The sequence below is a fragment of the Hyperolius riggenbachi genome, chromosome 3 (assembly GCF_040937935.1).
Source record: "Hyperolius riggenbachi isolate aHypRig1 chromosome 3, aHypRig1.pri, whole genome shotgun sequence".
Classification (NCBI taxonomy): Eukaryota; Metazoa; Chordata; class Amphibia; order Anura; family Hyperoliidae; genus Hyperolius; species Hyperolius riggenbachi.
In genome coordinates, this window is record NC_090648.1 from 44540169 (window position 1) to 44562035 (window position 21867).

The following is a 21867-nucleotide window of genomic DNA, read 5'->3' on the forward strand; positions in this document are numbered from 1 at the left end:
ATTCAGCCCCCTTTGGTCTGAGTGCAGTCAGTTGCCCATAGACATTGCCTGATGAGTGCTAATGACTAAATAGAGTGCACCTGTGTGTTATCTAATGTCAGTACAAATACTGCTCTGTGACAGCCTCAGAGGCTGTCTAAAGGCTGGTGCACACCGAGCGGGATTTTTTGCGTTTTTACAGCCGCTTGCGGCTGCGGATAAGCTTGGTTAATGTATCTCAATGGGGTGGTTCACACCAGAGCGGTAGGAATTTTTCTGAAACGCATACTGTCACAGGAGCCCTAGTGGCTGACCACACTTAGCCTTCTAAACGGTGCCAGCGCACAGATCGTGCGAACTCTGGTCGCAGTCAATGCGCAGGAACCGTTAAGAATTAGCCGCAGACAACTCAGAAGGGAGCCTGTGAGACACGGGTGATTACAACTTCACCCACTGGTTCAGAGTAAACTGCCACCACCGCGGTTACCATGGGACCGTGGAGCCCACTAACTGACTAGTCCTGCGAATAAAACGGTTAAACACACGATATTCTGTCTAGCCAACAACAAACAAACAGTAGCGTATCTTCAGAGACCCGGGATCAGTTCTGTGTGTGCTGATGAGCAGGGTAGCGGACAGTGAATGACTTGGAGGAAGTCGTTTATTCACGCAATATAAATAATTAATATATACAGACAATTATTAAAATCACAATTATTAAAACAGTAATAGCCAGTATGAAATAAAAAGGAAGAAAATACTTATGGTTTGTGGAAATATGTCCTTGTGGGAAAATCATAAAGTTCTTGGTTTCAATCAGAGTTCAGCAGAATTCTTTGTTCCAGATTACAGAAGGGATGGCCAATCAAGATGGCCGCCCGCACATGTGTCCTTTGTCTCAGGGCTTCATTCAAAGTTCAGCAAAATGGCCACCAGCCCTATGTCCTCTGAGCTGGCAGCAGGATGTTCTCATATGGATGGAATGGGAGGACTCCTTTCCCAGGCAGCTTATTCACTTTTAATGGAGCTGAGATCAGAGGCGGGCTTCCAGAGTCGGCCCCCAGGCCAGACTATGGTAATCACATCTGGGCAGGGGCTTTAGCAACCTCATAATCATGACATGTTCCCTAGGCAGACCGGCGCGGCCGGCACACAAATAATAATTACATATTCTCGATCCCCAGAACCTACCGATTAATATGATATCAAACTTGGGCATGTTTGCATGCCCGGTTAAAAAACGGTGGAATTCCCAGAGTTCTGATTCTGCCAGTGGCCCCAATTTAATATCAAAACACTCACAAGATCCGGACCAGCAGAATGATATAACTCCCACAGCTCTCCGATGTATGGTACTTCTAAAACATGCATAAAGATCATAACTCTATGTTTCCCTATCCTGGCTGAATGGTTCCACTAAGTCTGCCCCCTGCTGGGATTAGCTTCCTTGGCTCTGAAAAGACTCCTGGTTTGTTAATTAACATCTGAGTGTTACCCCTCTGGCTTCATTAGCAAGTCAAAAGAGCCATCCAGCCTTTAGGATGGTGCTCTCTCTCTCTGCTAAGAAAAGGACTTCAGCTGCCCCTACACACTCAACCCAGATTGTATCGATTTGAAGCGCAATCGATGCAGGGAATCGAGTGCGATCGCTTTTTCTTCACGGGCGGTTCCAGGACGCGCCTGCGGCCCCGCAACCGTCCGTGACAGCCCTCCCCCTTGTCTGCGGCTTAGCCACACCTCCGCAAGATGTGTGGCGGCGCCGCTAACCTGGCTGACGGGCCTCGAGTTGCCGGTACGGCGGGAAAACCTATTGGAGCCCGGGGCTCGGTTCCCCTGGACCGGTCGCGGTCTGCTACCCTCAGGGTTGACCCGACATGGACCGTTCTGGACAGGGCGTTTGCGCCACTGCAGTCGGACGTGGTGTCTGCCGGGACTGCTGACAACGGGCAGTGGGTTGGTTAGGTCAACAGCCAGCCCACGCAGGGTTCCCCTGCTAAGTGGCTGTGGACCTAAGGGAACCCCGCGGGAATCCCTGGACCTTCCCAGCTCCTGACAGACGGCACATGCCCTGCAGTAGTTTGCTACATCCCTGTTCATCCGGGGCCAATAAAACTGTTTCCGAATACCGGCAAGTGTCTTGCGGACCCCTGAGTGCCCTGTCAGAGGATTACCATGTGCGGATTTCAGCACATGTCCCCTGAACGCACTCGGGACCACAAGCCATTTGGTATTCGCATGGGATCTACCTGTAGGGGGCTGTACAGACTCACTGTACAGTCTCCCACCTTCCCAGTACACCTTGAAAGCGGCCCCGTCTGCGAGGGGCTCAGCGGCTTGCTGCCTGAGCACCTCCAGGCTTGGGTCCCTTTGTAGTGCGGCTGAGAATACGGCGCTGTCAGTTTCAGCCAATTGGCTCATGTCACACGAGGCCAGCGGCTGAAAGGTCTCATCCCTGCGGTCAGAGGAGGGGGAGGAGGCCGGAACCCCCTCCACCTGTTCTGAGCTCGGGTTCTGAGCAGTGCAGCTGCGCGGTACTGCTAGCACAGGTACACTGTCAGAATGGCACAGACGGACATTACTCAAATCATCATTGCATGCAGTAATGACATTGACAGGTATAGACATTTTTTCATTACAGACAGGTTGTACAGTAAACTCAGGTACAGTTACAGCATCATCACAGCAGACAGTCTGTACATCAAACTCAGGTGCCTTTGAAGCAGGCACTATTGAACCTGGTACCCTTGAACTGGGCACATTCAGCCCGCCTCCCCCTGGTGCTCCCTCAAGTGTATAAAGTACCTGGTGGTGGGTGGAGAGTCCGTCTCCTTCCGTGAGCGACAAGGCGGTCGTGGCAGGTTCATAGTAGGACACAAGCTTGCCCAAATCAGTCCCCAGCAACACAGGGACTGGGAGATCCTTCATAACCCCAACAACCCTTTCGTGGATCCCTAATCCCCAATCCAGCTTCACTGTCGCGTGGGCTATGTGAAAAAGGGTGCCCTCTACTCCAGTAAGGGCAAGGGATCGGCTGGAGCTGATGCTCTCCTTTGGCACAAGATGTGAGTGAACTAACGTGATGTCAGCTCCGGTGTCTTTAGAAATCCGGTGACAACTTTGCCGTTCACTCTAACAAGTTGCTGCTGGTCGGTTCGGTCGCGGATTTCCTTTCCGCGTGCAAACAGGACAAAATCTGATGATCCAGGCTGTGGTTCGCTGGTGGGTTGCCTCTGCTGTGGGTGAGGTACAGGTGATGCAGATGATCCAGGTGCTGGTGGTGTCTGTCTCCGCTCCGGACAGTCGAATTTCATGTGTCCGGGCTGGCGGCAGTAGTGACAGGTGACCTCTCCAGGCGCTGCAGGCCTGGGTGCAGCAGCTGCGCTGGGTGGCCTCTGTGGCGGACGGCTCACAGGGCCAGGAGAGTCTGCCGAGGTATTGGACTGACCTCCTCTCAAGCTGGATGGGACAGTTCTGCGTGTATCAGCCACCCGGGTAGTTGCAAAAGTCTCAGCAAGGTCTGCAGCGACAGTGGCTGAAGCCGGCCTGCGTTCTAACACAAACTGTCGTACATCAGCAGGGCAAATGTTCAGAAATTGTTCGAGGACTATCAAGTCCTCCAGGACGCCATAAGACCCTTTGGTGAGGCCTAGAGTCCACTGGCGTAGTGTGGTGAGCAAGCTGCTGGCCACATCTCGGTACGAATCAGAAGACTTTTTCTGCCAGGCCCTGAACTTTTTCCGATAGGCTTCTGGCGTCAGCTGGTACTTAGTAATGATAGCGTCTTTTATAGCAGCATAATCATTATCCTTCTCCGCAGGCAATTCTGCGAAGGCATCAAGCGCTTTGTAGCGCAGCAGAGGTGTCAGATGTCTGGCCCACTGGTCTTGGGACAGACGATACTGACGGCATGCTTTTTCAAAAGACCGCAAAAACAAGTCAATGTCTGTGTCTTTTTCAATATTAGCAAATTTAAATTTTGCACTTACGGGTGCTGCAGCTCCTTCAGCAGGGAGGCTGGGCGGTGAACTCCGGCTGGCCTGTTGAACCTTTGCCATGTTGAGCTCATGCTGTCGTCTCTCCCGCGCCTCTGCGGCATCCCTCTCCGCGTGGCGTTCTGCAGCAGCAGCCTTGCGTTCTGCGGATTGGCGCTCCCGTTCCTCTCGTTTTTGCTCCGCCATGTACTGCAGGTACTTGTCCAGGTCAGTCTCTATTAGCTTTTGTAATGCCTGCTGCATTACCGGGTCAGCACCCATGGACAGTCCAGTACTGGCCGGTTCCAGGCGAGTACTTTCAGAAACTCTGGGATTGGGGTCCATACTGACAGTCTCTGGCGTAACTGTTGCAACAGGGCCCGCAGGATGCTCAACCTCTGTACGCCTAGGATCTTCAGCCTCTGGTTCCCCTCGATTGTCAGATGGGCTGGTATCCACCTCAGCGGACACTCCCGGCTCCTGCAGTTGCTGGGTATCCCATCTGGACAAGTCTGCTATCAGGTCCCGTTTGTTCTTGCGGAGGATGCCAATGCCCCTCTCTTCGCAAAGATTTTCCAGGTCTGCTAGGCACATGTTCTGGTAGTTCCCGGACATTTCCATGCCAAATAAAATAAAACTTTCGGGGAGGGGTACTGGCTACACAGTCTCTCTGTATATATAAAAATATATTGCCTTCCAGCTACACCAACAAATTAGTTCGTTTCTTGATAGCGCTAGCGCTATCTTAGATACTTTCAGCACAACACAGGTCCCAACCGCTGCCTAACACTGTCACAGGAGCCCTAGTGGCTGACCGCACTTAGCCTTCTAAACGGTGCCAGCGCACAGATCGTGCGAACTCTGGTCGCAGTCAATGCGCAGGAACCGTTAAGAATTAGCCGCAGACAAATCAGAAGGGAGCCTGTGAGACACGGGTGATTACAACTTCACCCACTGGTTCAGAGTAAACTGCCACCACCGCGGTTACCATGGGACCGTGGAGCCCACTAACTGACTAGTCCTGCGAATAAAACGGTTAAACACACGATATTCTGTCTAGCCAACAACAAACAAACAGTAGCGTATCTTCAGAGACCCGGGATCAGTTCTGTGTGTGCTGATGAGCAGGGTAGCGGACAGTGAATGACTTGGAGAAAGTCGTTTATTCACGCAATATAAATAATTAATATATACAGACAATTATTAAAATCACAATTATTAAAACAGTAATAGCCAGTATGAAATAAAAAGGAAGAAAATACTTATGGTTTGTGGAAATATGTCCTTGTGGGAAAATCATAAAGTTCTTGGTTTCAATCAGAGTTCAGCAGAATTCTTTGTTCCAGATTACAGAAGGGATGGCCAATCAAGATGGCCGCCCGCACATGTGTCCTTTGTCTCAGGGCTTCATTCAAAGTTCAGCAAAATGGCCACCAGCCCTATGTCCTCTGAGCTGGCAGCAGGATGTTCTCATATGGATGGAATGGGAGGACTCCTTTCCCAGGCAGCTTTTTCACTTTTAATGGAGCTGAGATCAGAGGCGGGCTTCCAGAGTCGGCCCCCAGGCCGGACTATGGTAATCACATCTGGGAAGGGGCTTTAGCAACCTCATAATCATGACATGTTCCCTAGGCAGACCGGCGCGGCCGGCACACAAATAATAATTACATATTCTCGATCCCCAGAACCTACCGATTAATATGATATCAAACTTGGGCATGTTTGCATGCCCGGTTAAAAAACGGTGGAATTCCCAGAGTTCTGATTCTGCCAGTGGCCCCAATTTAATATCAAAATACTCACAAGATCCGGACCAGCAGAAGGATATAACTCCCACAGCTCTCCGATGTATGGTACTTCTAAAACATGCATAAAGATCATAACTCTATGTTTCCCTATCCTGGCTGAATGGTTCCGCTAAGTCTGCCCCCTGCTGGGATTAGCTTCCTTGGCTCTGAAAAGACTCCTGGTTTGTTAATTAACATCTGAGTGTTACCCCTCTGGCTTCATTAGCAAGTCAAAAGAGCCATCCAGCCTTTAGGATGGTGCTCTCTCTCTCTGCTAAGAAAAGGACTTCAGCTGCCCCTACACACTCAACCCAGATTGTATCGATTTGAAGCGCAATCGATGCAGGGAATCGAGTGCGATCGCTTTTTCTTCACGGGCGGTTCCAGGACGCGCCTGCGGCCCCGCAACCGTCCGTGACACATACTGAGGCATTTTTTGGATTGCAGAGGCGTTTCTGCCTCCAATGTAAATTATAGGAAAAACGCAAACCGCTCTGAAAAACGGCAGTTCAGAGCGGTTTTGCAGGCGTTTTTGTTACAGAAGCTGTTCAGTAACAGCTTTACTGTAACAATATATGAAATATATTACACTGAAATCCACAGCAGCAATCCGCAAAACGCTAGCAAAACGTCTCATACAAATAAAAAAGCGGTTCAAAATCTGCTAGCATTTTGCAGATCTGCTAGCGGGTTTTGGTGTGCCCTAGGCCTAAGAGAATATTGGGAGCAACAACACCATGAAGTCCAAAGAACATACCAGACAGGTCAGGGATAAAGTTATTGAGAGATTTAAAGCAGGCTTAGGCTACAAAAATATTTCCAAAGCCTTGAACATCCCACGGAGCACTGTTCAAGCGATCATTCAGAAATGGAAGGAGTATAGCACAACTGTAAACCTACAAAGACAAGGCCGTCCACCTAAACTCACAGGCCGAACAAGGAGAGCGCTGATCAGAAATGCAGTCAAGAGGCCCATGGTGACTCTAGACGAGCTGCAGAGATCTACCGCTCAGGTGGGGGAATCTGTCCATAGGACAACTCATAGTCGTGCACTGTACAAAGTTGGCCTTTATGGAAGAGTGGCAAGAAGGAAGCCATTGTTAACAGAAAAGCATAAGAAGTACCGTTTGCAGTTTGCCACAAGCCATGTGGGGGACACAGCAAATATGTGGAAGAAGGTGCTCTGGTCAGATGAGACCAAAATAGAATTTTTGGCCAAAATGCAAAACGCTATGTGTGGCAGAAAACTAACACTGCACATCACTCTGAACACACCATCCCCACTGTCAAATATGGTGGTGGCAGCATCATGCTCGGGGGGTGCATCTCTTCAGCAGGGACAGGGAAGCTGGTCAGAGTTGATGGGAAGATGGATGGAGCCAAATACAGGGCAGACTTGGAAGAAAACCTCTTGGAGTCTGCAAAAGACTTGAGACTGGGGCGGAGGTTCACCTTCCGGACAATGACCCTAAACATAAAGCCAGGGCAACAATGGAATGGTTTAAAACAAAACATATCTATGTGTTAGAATGGCCCAGTCAAAGTCTAGATCTAAATCCAATTGAGAATCTGTGGCAAGATCTGAAAACTGCTGTTCACAAACGCTGTCCATCTAACCTGACTGAGCTGGAGATATTTTGCAAAGAAGAATGGGCAAGGATTTCAGTCTCTAGATGTGCAAAGCTGGTAGAGACATACCCTAAAAGACTGGCAGCTGTAATTGCAGCAAAAGGTGGTTCTACAAAGTATTGACTCAGGGGGCCGAATAATTACGCACACCCCACTTTGCAGTTATTTATTTGTAAAAAATGTTTGGAATGATGTATGATTTTCGTTCCACTTCTCACATGTACACCACTTTGTATTGGTCTTTCACATGGAATTCCAATTAAATTGATTCAGGTTTGTGGCGGTAATGTGAAAAAATGTGGAAAACTTCAAGGGCCCCGAATACTTTTGCAAACCACTGTATATGTACTCTAGTCAGTCAGTATTGTTCTTGTAGTTATTTTGTAATTATTCGTAATATTCTAGTAATATTGTTGAAGTAACATCTATTGTATGATTATCTGTGTACCGACCTCTCGCTTGCATTTTTGACCTCGCTCCTGTCTAGTCCTTCTGTACCGCTGCCATCTGATTTACGTTACCGACTCGGCCTGTCCCTGATTCTGTTACTGCCTCATCCTTGCAATACAACTGACATCTGATACACGTGTATGACCCTGCTCAAATTTGACTACGATTTAGCTTAACGATTGTGTACTTCGACAAATACTTGTGCACAAGTTCTGACCGATCTAGACGTTACCTTGTACTATTGTTGTGTATTATCTGTATGTTACCTCGTCACGCACCAGCGTGATAGTTCCATATTTCATATTACATGTATTTAGGTGTCTCCAGACAGTGGTTCCACTTCAAACCACTTATGGAGGCAAAGGCTTCACTAGGGTTGGTGTCACTTAGTGCGGAAACTCATGATGTCACCCAGGGGCGTAACTAGAAAGCATTGGGCCCCCCTGCAAAACTTTGGATGGGGCCCCCTCCACCTGCACTGAATAGGGACTTTCTACAAATCTTTGCCTACAAAACGTTGTATGTTAGTTATTAGTGGCTGGGCAGATGCAGTCATTAGAACAATTGTGCAGAGAGCAGAATGCTTTTTCACTCCTTTTCCTGAGTTGTCAGTCTTTCAGGAGGGGGCCTCCTGTGTCTTCTGGGCCCCCCTGCAGCTGCATCTCTTGCAGGGTCTATTGTTATGCGCCCCTGGTGTCACCCCTCTCTTACCCCATGACAGTGATGAGCTCTGGATCAAATTCGGATGAAATCCAAATGTGTTTAATTCGGATTTTGCCCTCCTAATTGGTGTAGTTGAGCAGATGTGTACGGCATAGCTCCCAACTGTCCCTCTTTCGGAGGGACAGTCCCTCTTTGGGAGCCCTGTCCCTCTGTCCCTCTTTCACCCTCATTTGTCCCTCTTTCAGGACTTTGTCCTCTTTCTATGTAAATATATATATTTCTCTACTAAAAAATGTGTTTGATTGACTCTAAACTTTCTTCCCATCCTTTACATTGATATATTACTAATTTTAAAATGTTAATATGAAGGAAAATGAACCAGGATAGAAAGGACCTGTGTGGTTTGAATTATAAAATAACATATGTTTCTTATGAAATCTTTATGGTATGAGCGACAAGGGGCGTGGTTGGGGTGTGATCAGGGGTGTGGCTTAAGTGTCCCTTTTTCTCATCTCAAAAAGTTGGGAGGTATGGTGTGCGGGGGGGGGGGGGGGAGAGGGGGTGTTAAACGTACTCAGAAGCCGTCTACTTTAACCCGTCCCACGGCGCGTCCCACGTTACGTTCCAAACCGCGTCATGTGCACTACTACACTTAGTCCTTCAACCAGGAAGGAGGAAGTGTTTGAAGTTAGGTGACCACGGCTTGGAACGCAGCGTGGGACGCGCCATGGGACTGGCTAAAGAAGACGGCTTCTGGGTAAGTTTAACCCCCCATCCCCCCCCCCCCCCCCCCCCGCACACACAGCCGCTCAGCTGCACTAATTAGGAGGATGAAATCGAATTAAACTTGTTCAGATTTCATCTGGAGATCATCCCTGCCCCATGAACCTCCAACCTCATCAGGTAGTATTGTTGCTTGTGATTGGGGGATGTTAAAGAGGAACTCCAGTGAAAATAATGTAATAAGAAAGTGCTTCATTTTTACAATAATTATGTATAAATGATTTAGTCAGTGTTTGCACATTGTAAAATCTTTCCTCTCCCTGATTTACATTCTGACATTTATCACATGGTGACATTTTTACTGCTGGCAGTGATGTCAGTGGAAGGAGATGCTTCTTGCTTTTTTGGCAGTTGGAAACAGCTGTTATTTCCCACAATGCAATGAGGTTCACAGACAGGAAACTGTCAGAGCCATGGTCCTGACATCACACTGTGGGAGGGGATTCACCACAATATCAGCCATACAGAGCCCCCCGATGATCTATTGGAAAAAAGGTAAAGCTTTCTCCTGGGAAAGGGGGTATCAGCTACTGATTGGGATGAAGTTCAATTTTTGGTTAAGGTTTCTCTTTAAGATGATCACCATGTGGCCCTGGTGGCCTCTGAACTCCATTATCAACTCAACACGGAGCAGACTAAAGGTAGAAGAGCAGGAGGGAGAAATACATCAGGCACTAGCCTGGTCTGTATTTACATAGCCTGATTTGGGTACACACATTGGGCTTGATTCACAAAGCGGTGCTAACCTACTTAGCACGTCTAAAGTCTTTAGACGCGCTAACCAGGGTGCTAAGTAGGTTAGCACCGGATTTCTCAATCAGATCGCGCGCTAACTTAGCAAAGTTTTACGCGCACTAAGTCCCATAGGCTTTAATGGGCACTTCGCGCGGAGCGCCCTGCGCTCAGTGCGGTGCGCGCTTAAAGTTTTACGCGCATAAAGTTTTGCGTGCGTAAAGTTTTATGCGCGAAAAGCTTGTTTAGACGTGCTAAGGGGGTTTTCACAGGCGTGCTAACAGTTAGCACCGCTTTGTGAATCAAGCCCATTGCGATTTCCCGCTTGATCCGCGGGATCAATCGGGATAGATTTAATTATTTCCAACATGCTCGATCGGTTTTCGATCGATACAGCGGTCGATTTTGCATACTTAATATGCAAAATGGATGGCTGTATCGATCAAAAGCCGATCGAACATGTCGGAAATGATCGAATCGATCCTGCGGATCGAGCGGGAAATCGCAACGTGTGTACCCAGCATTATTCCACTCTCCTTTTGCCTGAAGCTTGGTGTCACCCCCTCTACTGGTGACACCTGGCACCTACCACACCCCCCCTAATGACGTCACTGACGGAGGGAACTCACTTATTCTCTGGCAGCCGATACTCGAGAGGACGGCCCCAAATGAGGACCTCACTGGGGGTGGGATAAGGGGTGCTGTCGGTAATATTTCCTTCCAATGGGGCATAATATTCACAGACTGGTCCACGCATCAACCCAACCACGGACATCGTGAGGCAGAAGAGCGATCCACACAATCCAATGGCGGCACTCAGGATGGACAGGAACATCTGGAAGAAAATTAGAGAAACGGGTAACGTTTTCCATCGTTAAAAGACTGCACTTACCGTGTAATCAGGGTTAGATTTATCAATGGGCACAATGGGCAGGTGCTTAGAGGAGCCACTACTGGAGGGGTGCCAGCTGGGGTGAGACATTTGGGGGCAGATAAAGCAGATACTTCCTACTGACTCATTAGTCATTTTAGTATGGAAAGCTACAAATATGGATAAGGGCTTGTTCGCACTATGAGCGTTTGTGGATTTTTTAAGCGCTGACGATTTTAGAAATACCCTAAAAGTGTTTGTGCAATGATTCCCTATGAGGGTGTTCACATGTGGGCATTTCGATTGCATTCCGCTCCCCAAAGCGCTGCATGTAGCATTTTCTGAGCACTTTGGCTCAATGGAAGGCATGGGGAAATGGCAAAGTGCTTTGTATAGCGATTTCCCAAGCGCTTTTAAGAGTAAATACATTGTATTTATTCTTCTTCAGGTCACAGAGTTCACTTCATGGCTGACGTCAGGAAGTGAAAATCTCAATCGCTCAGCAAAAGCGCTTAGAAAAGCTCAAAATGCTTTGAAAAAAGCTCAATAAATCGCTCAGCACTTGCGATAGCGCTGGCGATTTATAATGTGAAGAAGGCCTAAGGCCCCGTTTACACGTAATCAATTGGTATGCATTAGTGTGCGTTGGTACGCGTTTTTTCCACAGCAGTGCATTGTGAAAAAGATTTCATTTAAAACGCGTTAAAGAAAACCTGAACTGAAAATTAAAAGACAAAATAAACATACACAAGTCATACTTACCTCCCGTGTAGTCTACTCCTCAATCTATTTTTCCTCTCCTGCCTCCTGTTTGTCCACTGTGATCAATGGATTTCTCCGTCCTCCATTTTGAAAATGGCCATTACCCCATAACAGCTTTCTGGTCAGCACACTGTTAAACTGTAACATCGCCCACTTGAGCCATAGGGAAACATGGACACATCAGTTCTCCTCTCAGCTGTAACTGACAGCAACTGATATATAACTGGCAGCAACTGATATATTTCAGTTCTGACAAAATGTTGTCAGAACTGGAAGGGATCATTGTCAGAAGAAAATGGTGAGCTTCTGAGAGGAACTGATGGCAAGGTAACTATGTAATGTTCATTTGAAGTTACTTCATGTGTTTATTTTAAATAATTTTACTCAGTACAGGTTCTCTTTAAGTGTGAAAGGTGCCATAGGGAAACATGGGACTTACTTTGAAAAACAGTTGACCTTTCAGTTATAACGGAGAGCAACTGATTAAGAGTAAAAGGGCCCTTAGTGTGTCTGGTGTACCTGCTGTGCAACAGAGGCTTGGTTTGGGGTGTATTGGTGACATGAGACAAGCGCAAGATATACAGTACCTAGTGTAGTTACAGAGTTATTTGGGTTTACAAAAAACATACGTCCAACGAGTTCAACCAGAGAACAAGGTACAACTCCAGCCTGCTCCCTCACATATCCCTGTTGATCCAGAGGAAGGTGAAAAACCCTCACAAGGCATGGTCCAATTAGCCCCAAAAGCTGTGGCATAGCTAGAGATTATGGCGCCCCATAGCAACATTTTAATGGTGTCATCATATCTAGCTACTCTTGAGCAATGCTACCTGCCCCTACCCTATAAATATGAGTTAATTGGTTAATTTACATCCTTTTACAATGCATACTGTGTATAGTCCATGAGCACCGAGACAAAGTCAGAGGGTGGAGAAACAAAGCAAAGTCAATAGTGAGCACATCAAGTATCTCTTGCCCCCCCCCCCCCCTTTCTCCAGGGCCCCATGGCAGTTGCTATGGCTGCTATGGCTATTGCTATGCCCCTGCCTAAAAGTGACAAAAAACTCTTTCCAGACTGTAGATGGCAATCATAAAAACTCCCTGGATCAACGCCACTGGGAATTACCTAGTAATTACAGCCATGGATGTCTTTCCCTGCAAGGAAAATATTTAAAGGGATGCTGTAGGGGGGTCGAGGGAAAATGAGTTGAAGTTACCCGGGGCTTCTAATGGTCCCCCACAGACATCCTGTGCCCGTGCAGCCACTCCCCAATGCTCCGGCCCCGCCTCCGGTTCACTCTTGGAATTTCAGACTTTAAAGTCTGAAAACCAATGTGCCTGAGTTGCCGTGTCCTCGCTTCCCCTGATGGCACCAGGAGTGTACTGCGCAGGCCCAGTATGGTCTGTGCCTGTGCCGTGCGCTCCTGGTGACATCAGGGGAAGCGAGGACACGGCAACGCAGGCGCAGTGGTTTTCAGACTTTAAAGTCTGAAATTCCAGAAGTGAACTGGAGGCGGGGCCGGAGCATCGGTGAGTGGCTGCGCGGGCACAGGATGTCTGCGGGGGACCATTAGAAGCCACGGGTAAGTTCAACCCATTTTCCCCCGACCCCCCCCCCCCCTACAGTACCCCTTTAAGCCCCCTTAAAGGAGTCATCAGGCCAAAAAAAAAAATGAGTTTCACTTACCTGGGGCTTCTACCAGCCCCATGCAGCCATCCTGTGCCCTCGTAGTCACTCACTGCTGCTCTGGTCTCCCTCCGTCAGCTAGTTTAGTTTTTGCCGACCTCCGGGTCGGCGGGCCACATTGCATACAATTTTACGCATTCCCGCTGCGTAATCAATGCGTTCAATGCGTAAAAATTTACGTATGGAACCACTCACATGTAAAAATGTATGAGTTAATGTTGCTGCACCAGCGGGAATGCGTAAAAATGTACGCAATGCGACCGGCGGAAACTAAACTAGCTGACAGAGGAGGACCAGAGCAGCAGTAAGTGACTACGAGGGCACAGGATGGCTGCATGGGGCTGGTAGAAGCCCCAGGTAAGTGAAACTAATTTTTTTTTTGCCTGATGACTCCTTTAAAGAAAACCTGAGACAAGCTATGTCTCAGGTTTTCTACTTCCTTGAGGCTTTCTCCAGTCCCCTTGAGGCCACTTGTTCCCTGGTCGTCTGCCTGGGGCGCTCCTGTCTCCTGCTGGACAGTCTGGTATTCTGGTCGAGTTGCCTTTCGTGGCGCATGCTGGCCCGGCTGTGTGCCCTCCCTTTGTTGCCCACCCGCGGAGCATTGTGGGCCTTTTACTTGGAGCATTCTGCGCCTTTGCCGCAGACCGCTCCCGGCCATGGAAGCATACGTGGCTGGGCCGCGCATGTGCAATGAAGCGTGACTTGCCCCGAATACCAGGCTGTCCAGCGGGATACAGGACAGGACTGTTGTGGGGAACAGTATCGAAGACCTTTACAATGTCCAAGTACAGTTACTCCCCGGTTAACAAACGAGACAAGGACTGTAGGTTCATTCTTAACCTGAATCTGTTTTTAAGTCAGAACACAGTGCCATCTCTGACCCCTGTACCTCCTCTGTGCCCCCCTGTGCCTCCACTGTCCCCCTCTGTGTCACCTCTGCCCTCTGTACCTGCTTATACAAGTTTAACCACTTAAGCCCAAAGGGTTGTTTATTTTTTGCATCTGAGCAACTTTCACCTCCCATTTATTTGCCAATAACTTTATCACTACTCATCACAATGAATTGGTCTATAGCTTGTTTTTTCCACCACCAATTAGGCTTTCTTTGGGTGATACATTTTGCTGAGAATTAATTTATTCTAAATCCATTTTAATAGGAAAATTAAGAAAGAAATGGAAAAAATCATTATTTCTCAGCTTTTGGCCATACATGCTACCATAATTAAAACCCATGTATTTTATTTGCCCATTTGTCCCACTTATTACACCATTTAAATTATGTCCCTATCACAATGTATGGCGCAGATATTTTATTTGGAAATAAGGTGCATTTTTTCAATTTGCGTCCATCACTATTTATAAGCCCATAATTTAAAAAAATATATTAATATACTCCTTTGACATGCATATTTAAAAAGTTCAGACCCTTAGGTAACTATCTACAGATGTAGATGCTTAGGGCAGTGGTTCCTAACCTTTTCCGGCCCGGGGAACACTGTCTGACCAAATTTTTCTCCGGGGAACGGCGCGGGGGGGGATGCGGCCCCCAGTTGTTTGCGCGACCTAGTGGACAGTGCCGTGCACAGCAGGCTATGGGGGGGGGGGGGGGGGGCTGGGGTGCGGCTGCATAGCTAGCATAGTTGCCCCAGTGTAGGGAGTTTAGTTGCCTCAGTGTAGCTAGTATAGTGCCCCAGTATAGTGCCTCAGTATAGCCAGTATAGTGCCCCAGTATAGCTAGTATAGTGCCCCAGTATAGCCCCCCAGTATAGCTAGTATAGTGCCCCAGTATAGCCCCCCAGTATAGCTAGTATAGTGCCCCAGTATAGCCAGTATAGTGCCCCAGTATAGCGCCCCAGTATAGCCAGTATAGTGCCCCAGTATAGTGCCCCAGTATAGCCCCCCAGTATAGCTAGTATAGTGCCCCAGTATAGCCAGTATAGTGCCCCAGTATAGCGCCCCAGTATAGCCAGTATAGTGCCCCAGTATAGCCCCCAGTATAGCTAGTATAGTGCCCCAGTATAGCCAGTATAGTGCCCCAGTATAGCCAGAATAGTGCCCCAGTATAGTGCCCCAGTATAGCCAGTATAGTGCCCCAGAATAGTGCCCCAGTATAGCCAGTATAGTGCCCCAGTATAGTGCCCCAGTATAGCCAGTATAGTGCCCCAGTATAGCTAGTATAGTGCCCCAGAATAGTGTCCCAGTATAGCCAGTATAGCCCCCCAGTATAGCTAGTATAGTGCCCCAGTATAGCCAGAATAGTGCCCCAGTATAGCCAGTATAGTGCCCTCAGTATAGCTAGTATAGTGCCCCAGTATAGCCCCCCAGTATAGCTAGTATAGTGCCCCAGTATAGCCAGTATAGTGCCCCAGTATAGCGCCCCAGTATAGCCAGTATAGTGCCCCAGTATAGCCCCCAGTATAGCTAGTATAGTGCCCCAGTATAGCCAGTATAGTGCCCCGGTATAGCCAGAATAGTGCCCCAGTATAGCCAGAATAATGCCCCAGAATAGTGCCCCAGTATAGCCAGTATAGTGCCCCAGTATAGCCAGTATAGTGCCCCAGTATAGCCAGTATAGTGCCCCAGTATAGTGCCCCAGTATAGCCAGTATAGTGCCCCAGTATAGCCAGTATAGTGCCCCAGAATAGTGCCCCAGTATAGCCAGTATAGTGCCCCAGTATAGTGCCCCAGTATAGCCAGTATAGTGCCCCAGTATAGTGCCCCAGTATAGCCAGTATAGTGCCCCAGTATAGCCAGTATAGTGCCCCAGTATAGTGCCCCAGTATAGCCAGTATAGTGCCCCAGTATAGCCAGTATAGTGCCCCAGTATAGTGCCCCAGTATAGCCAGTATAGTGCCCCAGTATAGCCAGTATAGTGCCCCAGTATAGTGCCCCAGTATAGCCAGTATAGTGCCCCAGTATAGCCAGAATAGTGCCCCAGTATAGTGCCCCAGTATAGCTAGTATAGTGCCCCAGTATAGCCAGTATAGTGCCCCAGTATAGCCAGAATAGTGCCCCAGTATAGTGTCCCAGTATAGCCAGTATAGTGCCCCAGTATAGTCAGTATAGCCAGTATAGCCCCCCAGTATAGCTAGTATAGTGCCCCAGTATATGGATTGTTTGATCTTTGTTCTTGTTTTCATTGCTGAGGCTTCGCTTTCATGGCCGCTTTGCGTGCCCGCCCTGCTCTCCTACTATGCTTGGGGTCACATGTTGTGGTCCCTTGCGCGGTGGAGTGCGGGGGCGGATGTGCGCCGATTGGCCATGGGAGCGCATTAATAGGCAGTGTATGCTTGATGACGTGAACGTTGTTAAACACGCCCCCTCGAGAAAGCCGGAAGTGAGCCGGCGAAACATGTCGGGTCTGCACGGCGTGTTGGTGTAACCCACGTGGATCTTGCTTGTCCTCCACCACCCCAGCCTGCTCAGTCTGGACACCTCACTCCATACCGCGACAGGCCCCTTGGCTGCTTGGACCTCGGTGCGCCTCCTATTTCTACAGGTTGCAGCTCCTACATGGCAGCGCCGTTTGTGTGGATTACAAATTTCATCTTTCCATTCATCACATCAGCCTTGCAAGCGGCTACCCTGGAATGGGACTTCTGATGTCGGGCGAACCTACCTTCTACACGGATGTGGTAGAGTATACCCATACAGATTGCTATGCTGACTTGCTTCATGCTGTTCATGTAGCTTTTGCTGTTCCATTGACGTGCATGCTGCTTTGACTGCTGCTGCTGCTCTAAAGGAGACGTTACATTATGCAGTTGACATTCCTGTTTTCTCCTCGCTGCTAATGAATTAACATATGCATCAATACCCTTTGGCCATTGGGAAGTTCCTCATTGATCACATGGAATATGGTGATCGCCGGCATCGAACAATATCCCTGTGTGTATGGTGCATGACTGGTGGGGTGTGTTAGCATAGGACCAGCGTAATCTACCTCGTGGGTGTACACTAGTGTTGGGCGAACATCTAGATGTTCGGGTTCGGGCCGAACAGGCCGAACATGGCCGCGATGTTCGGGTGTTCGACCCGAACTCCGAACATAATGGAAGTCAATGGGGACCCGAACTTTTGTGCTTTGTAAAGCCTCCTTACATGCTACATACCCCAAATTTACAGGGTATGTGCACCTTGGGAGTGGGTACAAGAGGGAAAAAAATTTAGCAAAAAGAGCTTATAGTTTTTGAGAAAATTGATTGTAAAGTTTCAAAGGAAAAATTGTCTTTTAAATGCTGAAAATGTCATGTTTCTTTGCACAGGTAACATGGTTTTTACCGCCAGGCAGTCATAAATGTAATAAAGAGAAGAGGTTCCATAAACAGGGACCGGTAACGCTAACCCAGCAGCAGCAGCAGCACACGTGATGGAACAGGAGGAGGCGCAGGAGGAGAAGGCCACGCTTTTTGAGACACAACAACCCAGGCCTTGCATGAGGACAAGAAGCGTGCGGATAGCATGCTTTTTACCGCCATGCAGTCATAAATGTAATAAAGATAAGAGGTTCAATAAACAGGGACCGGTAACGCTAACCCAGCAGCAGCAGCAGCACACGTGATGGAACAGGAGGAGGCGCAGGAGGAGAAGGCCACGCTTTTTGAGACACAACAACCCAGGCCTTGCATGAGGACAAGAAGCGTGCGGATATAGCAGCAATGCTTTTTGCCGCCATGCAGTCATAAATGTAATAAAGAGAAGAGGCTCAATAAACAGGGACCGGTAACGCTAACCCAGCAGCAGCAGCAGCACAGAGCACACGTGACGGAACAGGAGGAGGCGCAGGAGGAGAAGGCCACGCTTTGAGACACAACAACCCAGGCCTTGCATGAGGACAAGAAGCGTGCAGATAGCATGCTTTTTACCGCCATGCAGTCATAAATGTAATAAAGATAAGAGGTTCAATAAACAGGGACCGGTAACGCTAACCCAGCAGCAGCAGCAGCAGCACAGAGCACACATGATGGAACAGGAGGAGGCGCAGGAGGAGAAGGCTACGCTTTGAGACACAACAACCCAGGCCTTGCATGAGGACAAGAAGCGTGCGGATATAGCAATGCTTTTTGCCGCCATGCAGTCATAAATGTAATACAGATGAGAGGTTCAATAAACAGGGACCGGTAACGCTAACCCAGCAGCAGCAGCAGCACAGAGCACACGTGATGGAACAGGAGGAGGCGCAGGAGGAGAAGGCCACGCTTTTTGAGACGCAACCCAGGCCTTGCATGAGGACAAAAAGCGTGCGGATATAGCAATGCTTTTTGCCGCCATGCAGTCATAAATGTAATACAGATGAGAGGTTCAATAAACAGGGACCGGTAACGCTAACCCAGCAGCAGCAGCAGCACAGAGCACACGTGATGGAACAGGAGGAGGCGCAGGAGGAGAAGGCCACGCTTTTTGAGACGCAACCCAGGCCTTGCATGAGGACAAAAAGCGTGCGGATATAGCAATGCTTTTTGCCGCCATGCAGTCATAAATGTAATACAGATGAGAGGTTCCATAAACAGGGACCGGAAACGCTAACCCAGCAGCAGCAGCACACGTGATGGAACAGGAGCAGGCGCAGGAGGAGAAGGCCATGCTTTTTGAGACACAACAACCCAGGCCTTGCATGAGGACAAAAAGCGTGCGGATATAGCAGCAATGCTTTTTGCCGCCATGCAGTCATAAATGTAATACAGATGAGAGGTTCAATAAACAGGGACCGGAAACGCTAAACCATCCCAGATGTTCATTGGTCATGTTACTTGGTTGGGGTCCTGGAGTGTTGCGTAGTCATTTCCAATCCAGGATTGATTCATTTTAATTTGAGTCAGACGGTCTGCATTTTCTGTGGAGAGGCGGATACGTGAACCTTGCAGGCAACGGCATTCTTCAAGCTTCGGGTTATTTTGCTGACCACGTGCTCATGCAACTCAGGCACTGCAGAGCGCGCAAAGTGGTAGCGGCTGGGAACCACGTAACGTGGGATGGCCACTGACATCATGCCCTTGAAGCTGTTTGTCTCCACCACTCGATATGGCAGCATTTCGCAGGCCAGAAGCTTGGCTATGCTGGCTCTTACTGCCACGGCCCGGGGGTCATTTGCTGGCAATTTCCTCTTGCGCTCAAACATCTCCGAGACAGACAACTGAACCGTAGGGCTGCACAACGAAGGGCTGTTGGTTGTTGTGTTTGATGAACACTGGGAGACCTCAAGAGCACTACTCCGGAAAGTGACAGTGTCAGCGTCATCTGATTTTTTGGAATGTTTTGAACCACGCAATGGCTGGGCTACTGCTGCTGCTGAGGCGGGTCTGGTGGTGAGTCTGGTGAACCCAAGGGAGGCAGTGTTGCTGGTGGTACCCTGTCCTGCCGCGTTTGCCCACAGAGTGGGATGTTTGGATAGCATGTGGCGGCTCATGCTGGTGGTGGAGAGGTTGTTAATACTTTTCCCCCTGCTCAGGCGGGTCTTGCACACCTTGCAAATCGCCATGGTAACATCCTCAGTGCAGTCTTCAAAGAAAGCCCAGACTTTGGAGCACCTGCCTTGCTGGCGATTTCTGTTTGCGCCTCTTTTGCCTCTCACTTGAACTTCCACGCTTGTGGTGCCTGAAATTGCGCGCCGCCTACCTTGTGGCACAAGGCGAACTCGTGCAGCAGTGGGTTCTTCAACAGACTCATCTGTGCTGCTGCTACGACGGCGATGTTCTCGTTCACAAACAAAATCTGGGTCTATGTCCACATTGTCCATACCCTCCTCTTCCATCTCCTCAAACTCGTCATATGTCATTGTGGGGGGCCGCCGCCGTGGAGTACAGCTCCCCAGCACAACCGTCAGGGGAAACACCTCTTCCCTTGCCCCTCCCTCTTTCACCGGATTTCTTCCTCATTTCACTTATCCTTACAGTACACGCTGACTGGCAGCAGTACAGTGGCAGTACAGAAATGCTATACAGTGGTGGGTGAGCGGTGTACCACTATTGCCAGCAGCGACACAGAGCACAATGCTATACAGTGGCGGGTGAGCGGTGTACTACTGTTCCCAGCAGACAAAGAGTGGCAGTAAACACAATGCTATATAGTGTGGCTGAGCCGTGTACACAGAGTGGCAGTAAACACAATGCTATATAGTCTGCTATATAGTCACCCCGAACGGGGTGATGTTCTGCAGCACCCGAACAGTGGCGAACACTGTTCGCCCAACACTACTGGGAACGCAGATTTTAGTACCTAAACACACGATACAACATGTTTTCCGGGGTCGGACTCTGAGGCACATACAGATGGTCCCGATCATCATCCTCATCATACAACTCTTCTCCTGAGTCTGACCCACCCACCACCTCTGCCACCCCAACATCCCCAGACACAGTCACAGACCCCTCATCGTCCTCAACATTAACTTGGGATGCTGGCCTGAGCCCGACCTCCTCCTCCACATCAGGCCCCATCATCCCCTCAATGGCAGCCCTCATTAATCGCTCTGGCGCCGGACCGATGGACACAACGTTCTCCTCCGGGGAGGGCTGCTGCTGACCACTGGCTGCTGGGGTGGATGTTATAGCTTGCGTGGGGCGTTGGCTGTTGCTGTTGTTGGGAGTGCTGCTCACAGCGGAGGTCTCTGAGGAACTCATGGTGAGCTCATATAGTGGTTGACGGTGAGTGGAGTATTACTGATCCCAGCAATATACACACTGACTGGCAGAGTACGCAATGCTATATAGTCTGGCTGAGCCGTGTACACAGAGTGGCAGTGAACAATGCTATATAGTCTGGCTGAGCGGTGTACACAGAGTGGCAGTACACACAATGCTATATAGTCTGGCTGAGCCATGTACACAGAGTGGCAGTAAACAATGGTATATAGTCTGGCTGAGCGGTGTACACAGAGTGTCAGTAAACAATGGTATATAGTCTGGCTGAGCGGTGTACACAGAGTGTCAGTAAACAATGGTATATAGTCTGGCTGAGCGGTGTACACAGAGTGTCAGTAAACAATGGTATATAGTCTGGCTGAGCGGTGTACACCGAGTGTCAGTAAACAATGGTATATAGTCTGGCTGAGCGGTGTACACAGAGTGTCAGTAAACAATGGTATATAGTCTGGCTGAGCGGTGTACACAGAGTGTCAGTAAACAATGGTATATAGTCTGGCTGAGCGGTGTACACAGAGTGTCAGTAAACAATGGTATATAGTCTGGCTGAGCGGTGTACACAGAGTGTCAGTAAACAATGGTATATAGTCTGGCTGAGCGGTGTACACAGAGTGTCAGTAAACAATGGTATATAGTCTGGCTGAGCGGTGTACACCGAGTGTCAGTAAACAATGGTATATAGTCTGGCTGAGCGGTGTACACAGAGTGTCAGTAAACAATGGTATATAGTCTGGCTGAGCGGTGTACACAGAGTGTCAGTAAACAATGGTATATAGTCTGGCTGAGCGGTGTACACAGAGTGTCAGTAAACAATGGTATATAGTCTGGCTGAGCGGTGTACACAGAGTGTCAGTAAACAATGGTATATAGTCTGGCTGAGCGGTGTACACAGAGTGTCAGTAAACAATGGTAT

At 48.8% G+C, this 21867-nt stretch overlaps 1 protein-coding gene across 1 annotated transcript in view; it reads right to left on the minus strand.

Moving 5' to 3' along the window:
- Positions 1-21867, minus strand: part of LOC137562577 (transmembrane 4 L6 family member 5-like) — a 58184-nt gene that overhangs the window by 14632 nt on the left and 21685 nt on the right. Inside the window, exon 3 of the mRNA XM_068274064.1 lies at positions 10624-10829. Within this exon, the coding sequence (XP_068130165.1) occupies positions 10624-10829 (206 nt within the window). The remainder of the gene's footprint in view (positions 1-10623; positions 10830-21867) is intronic.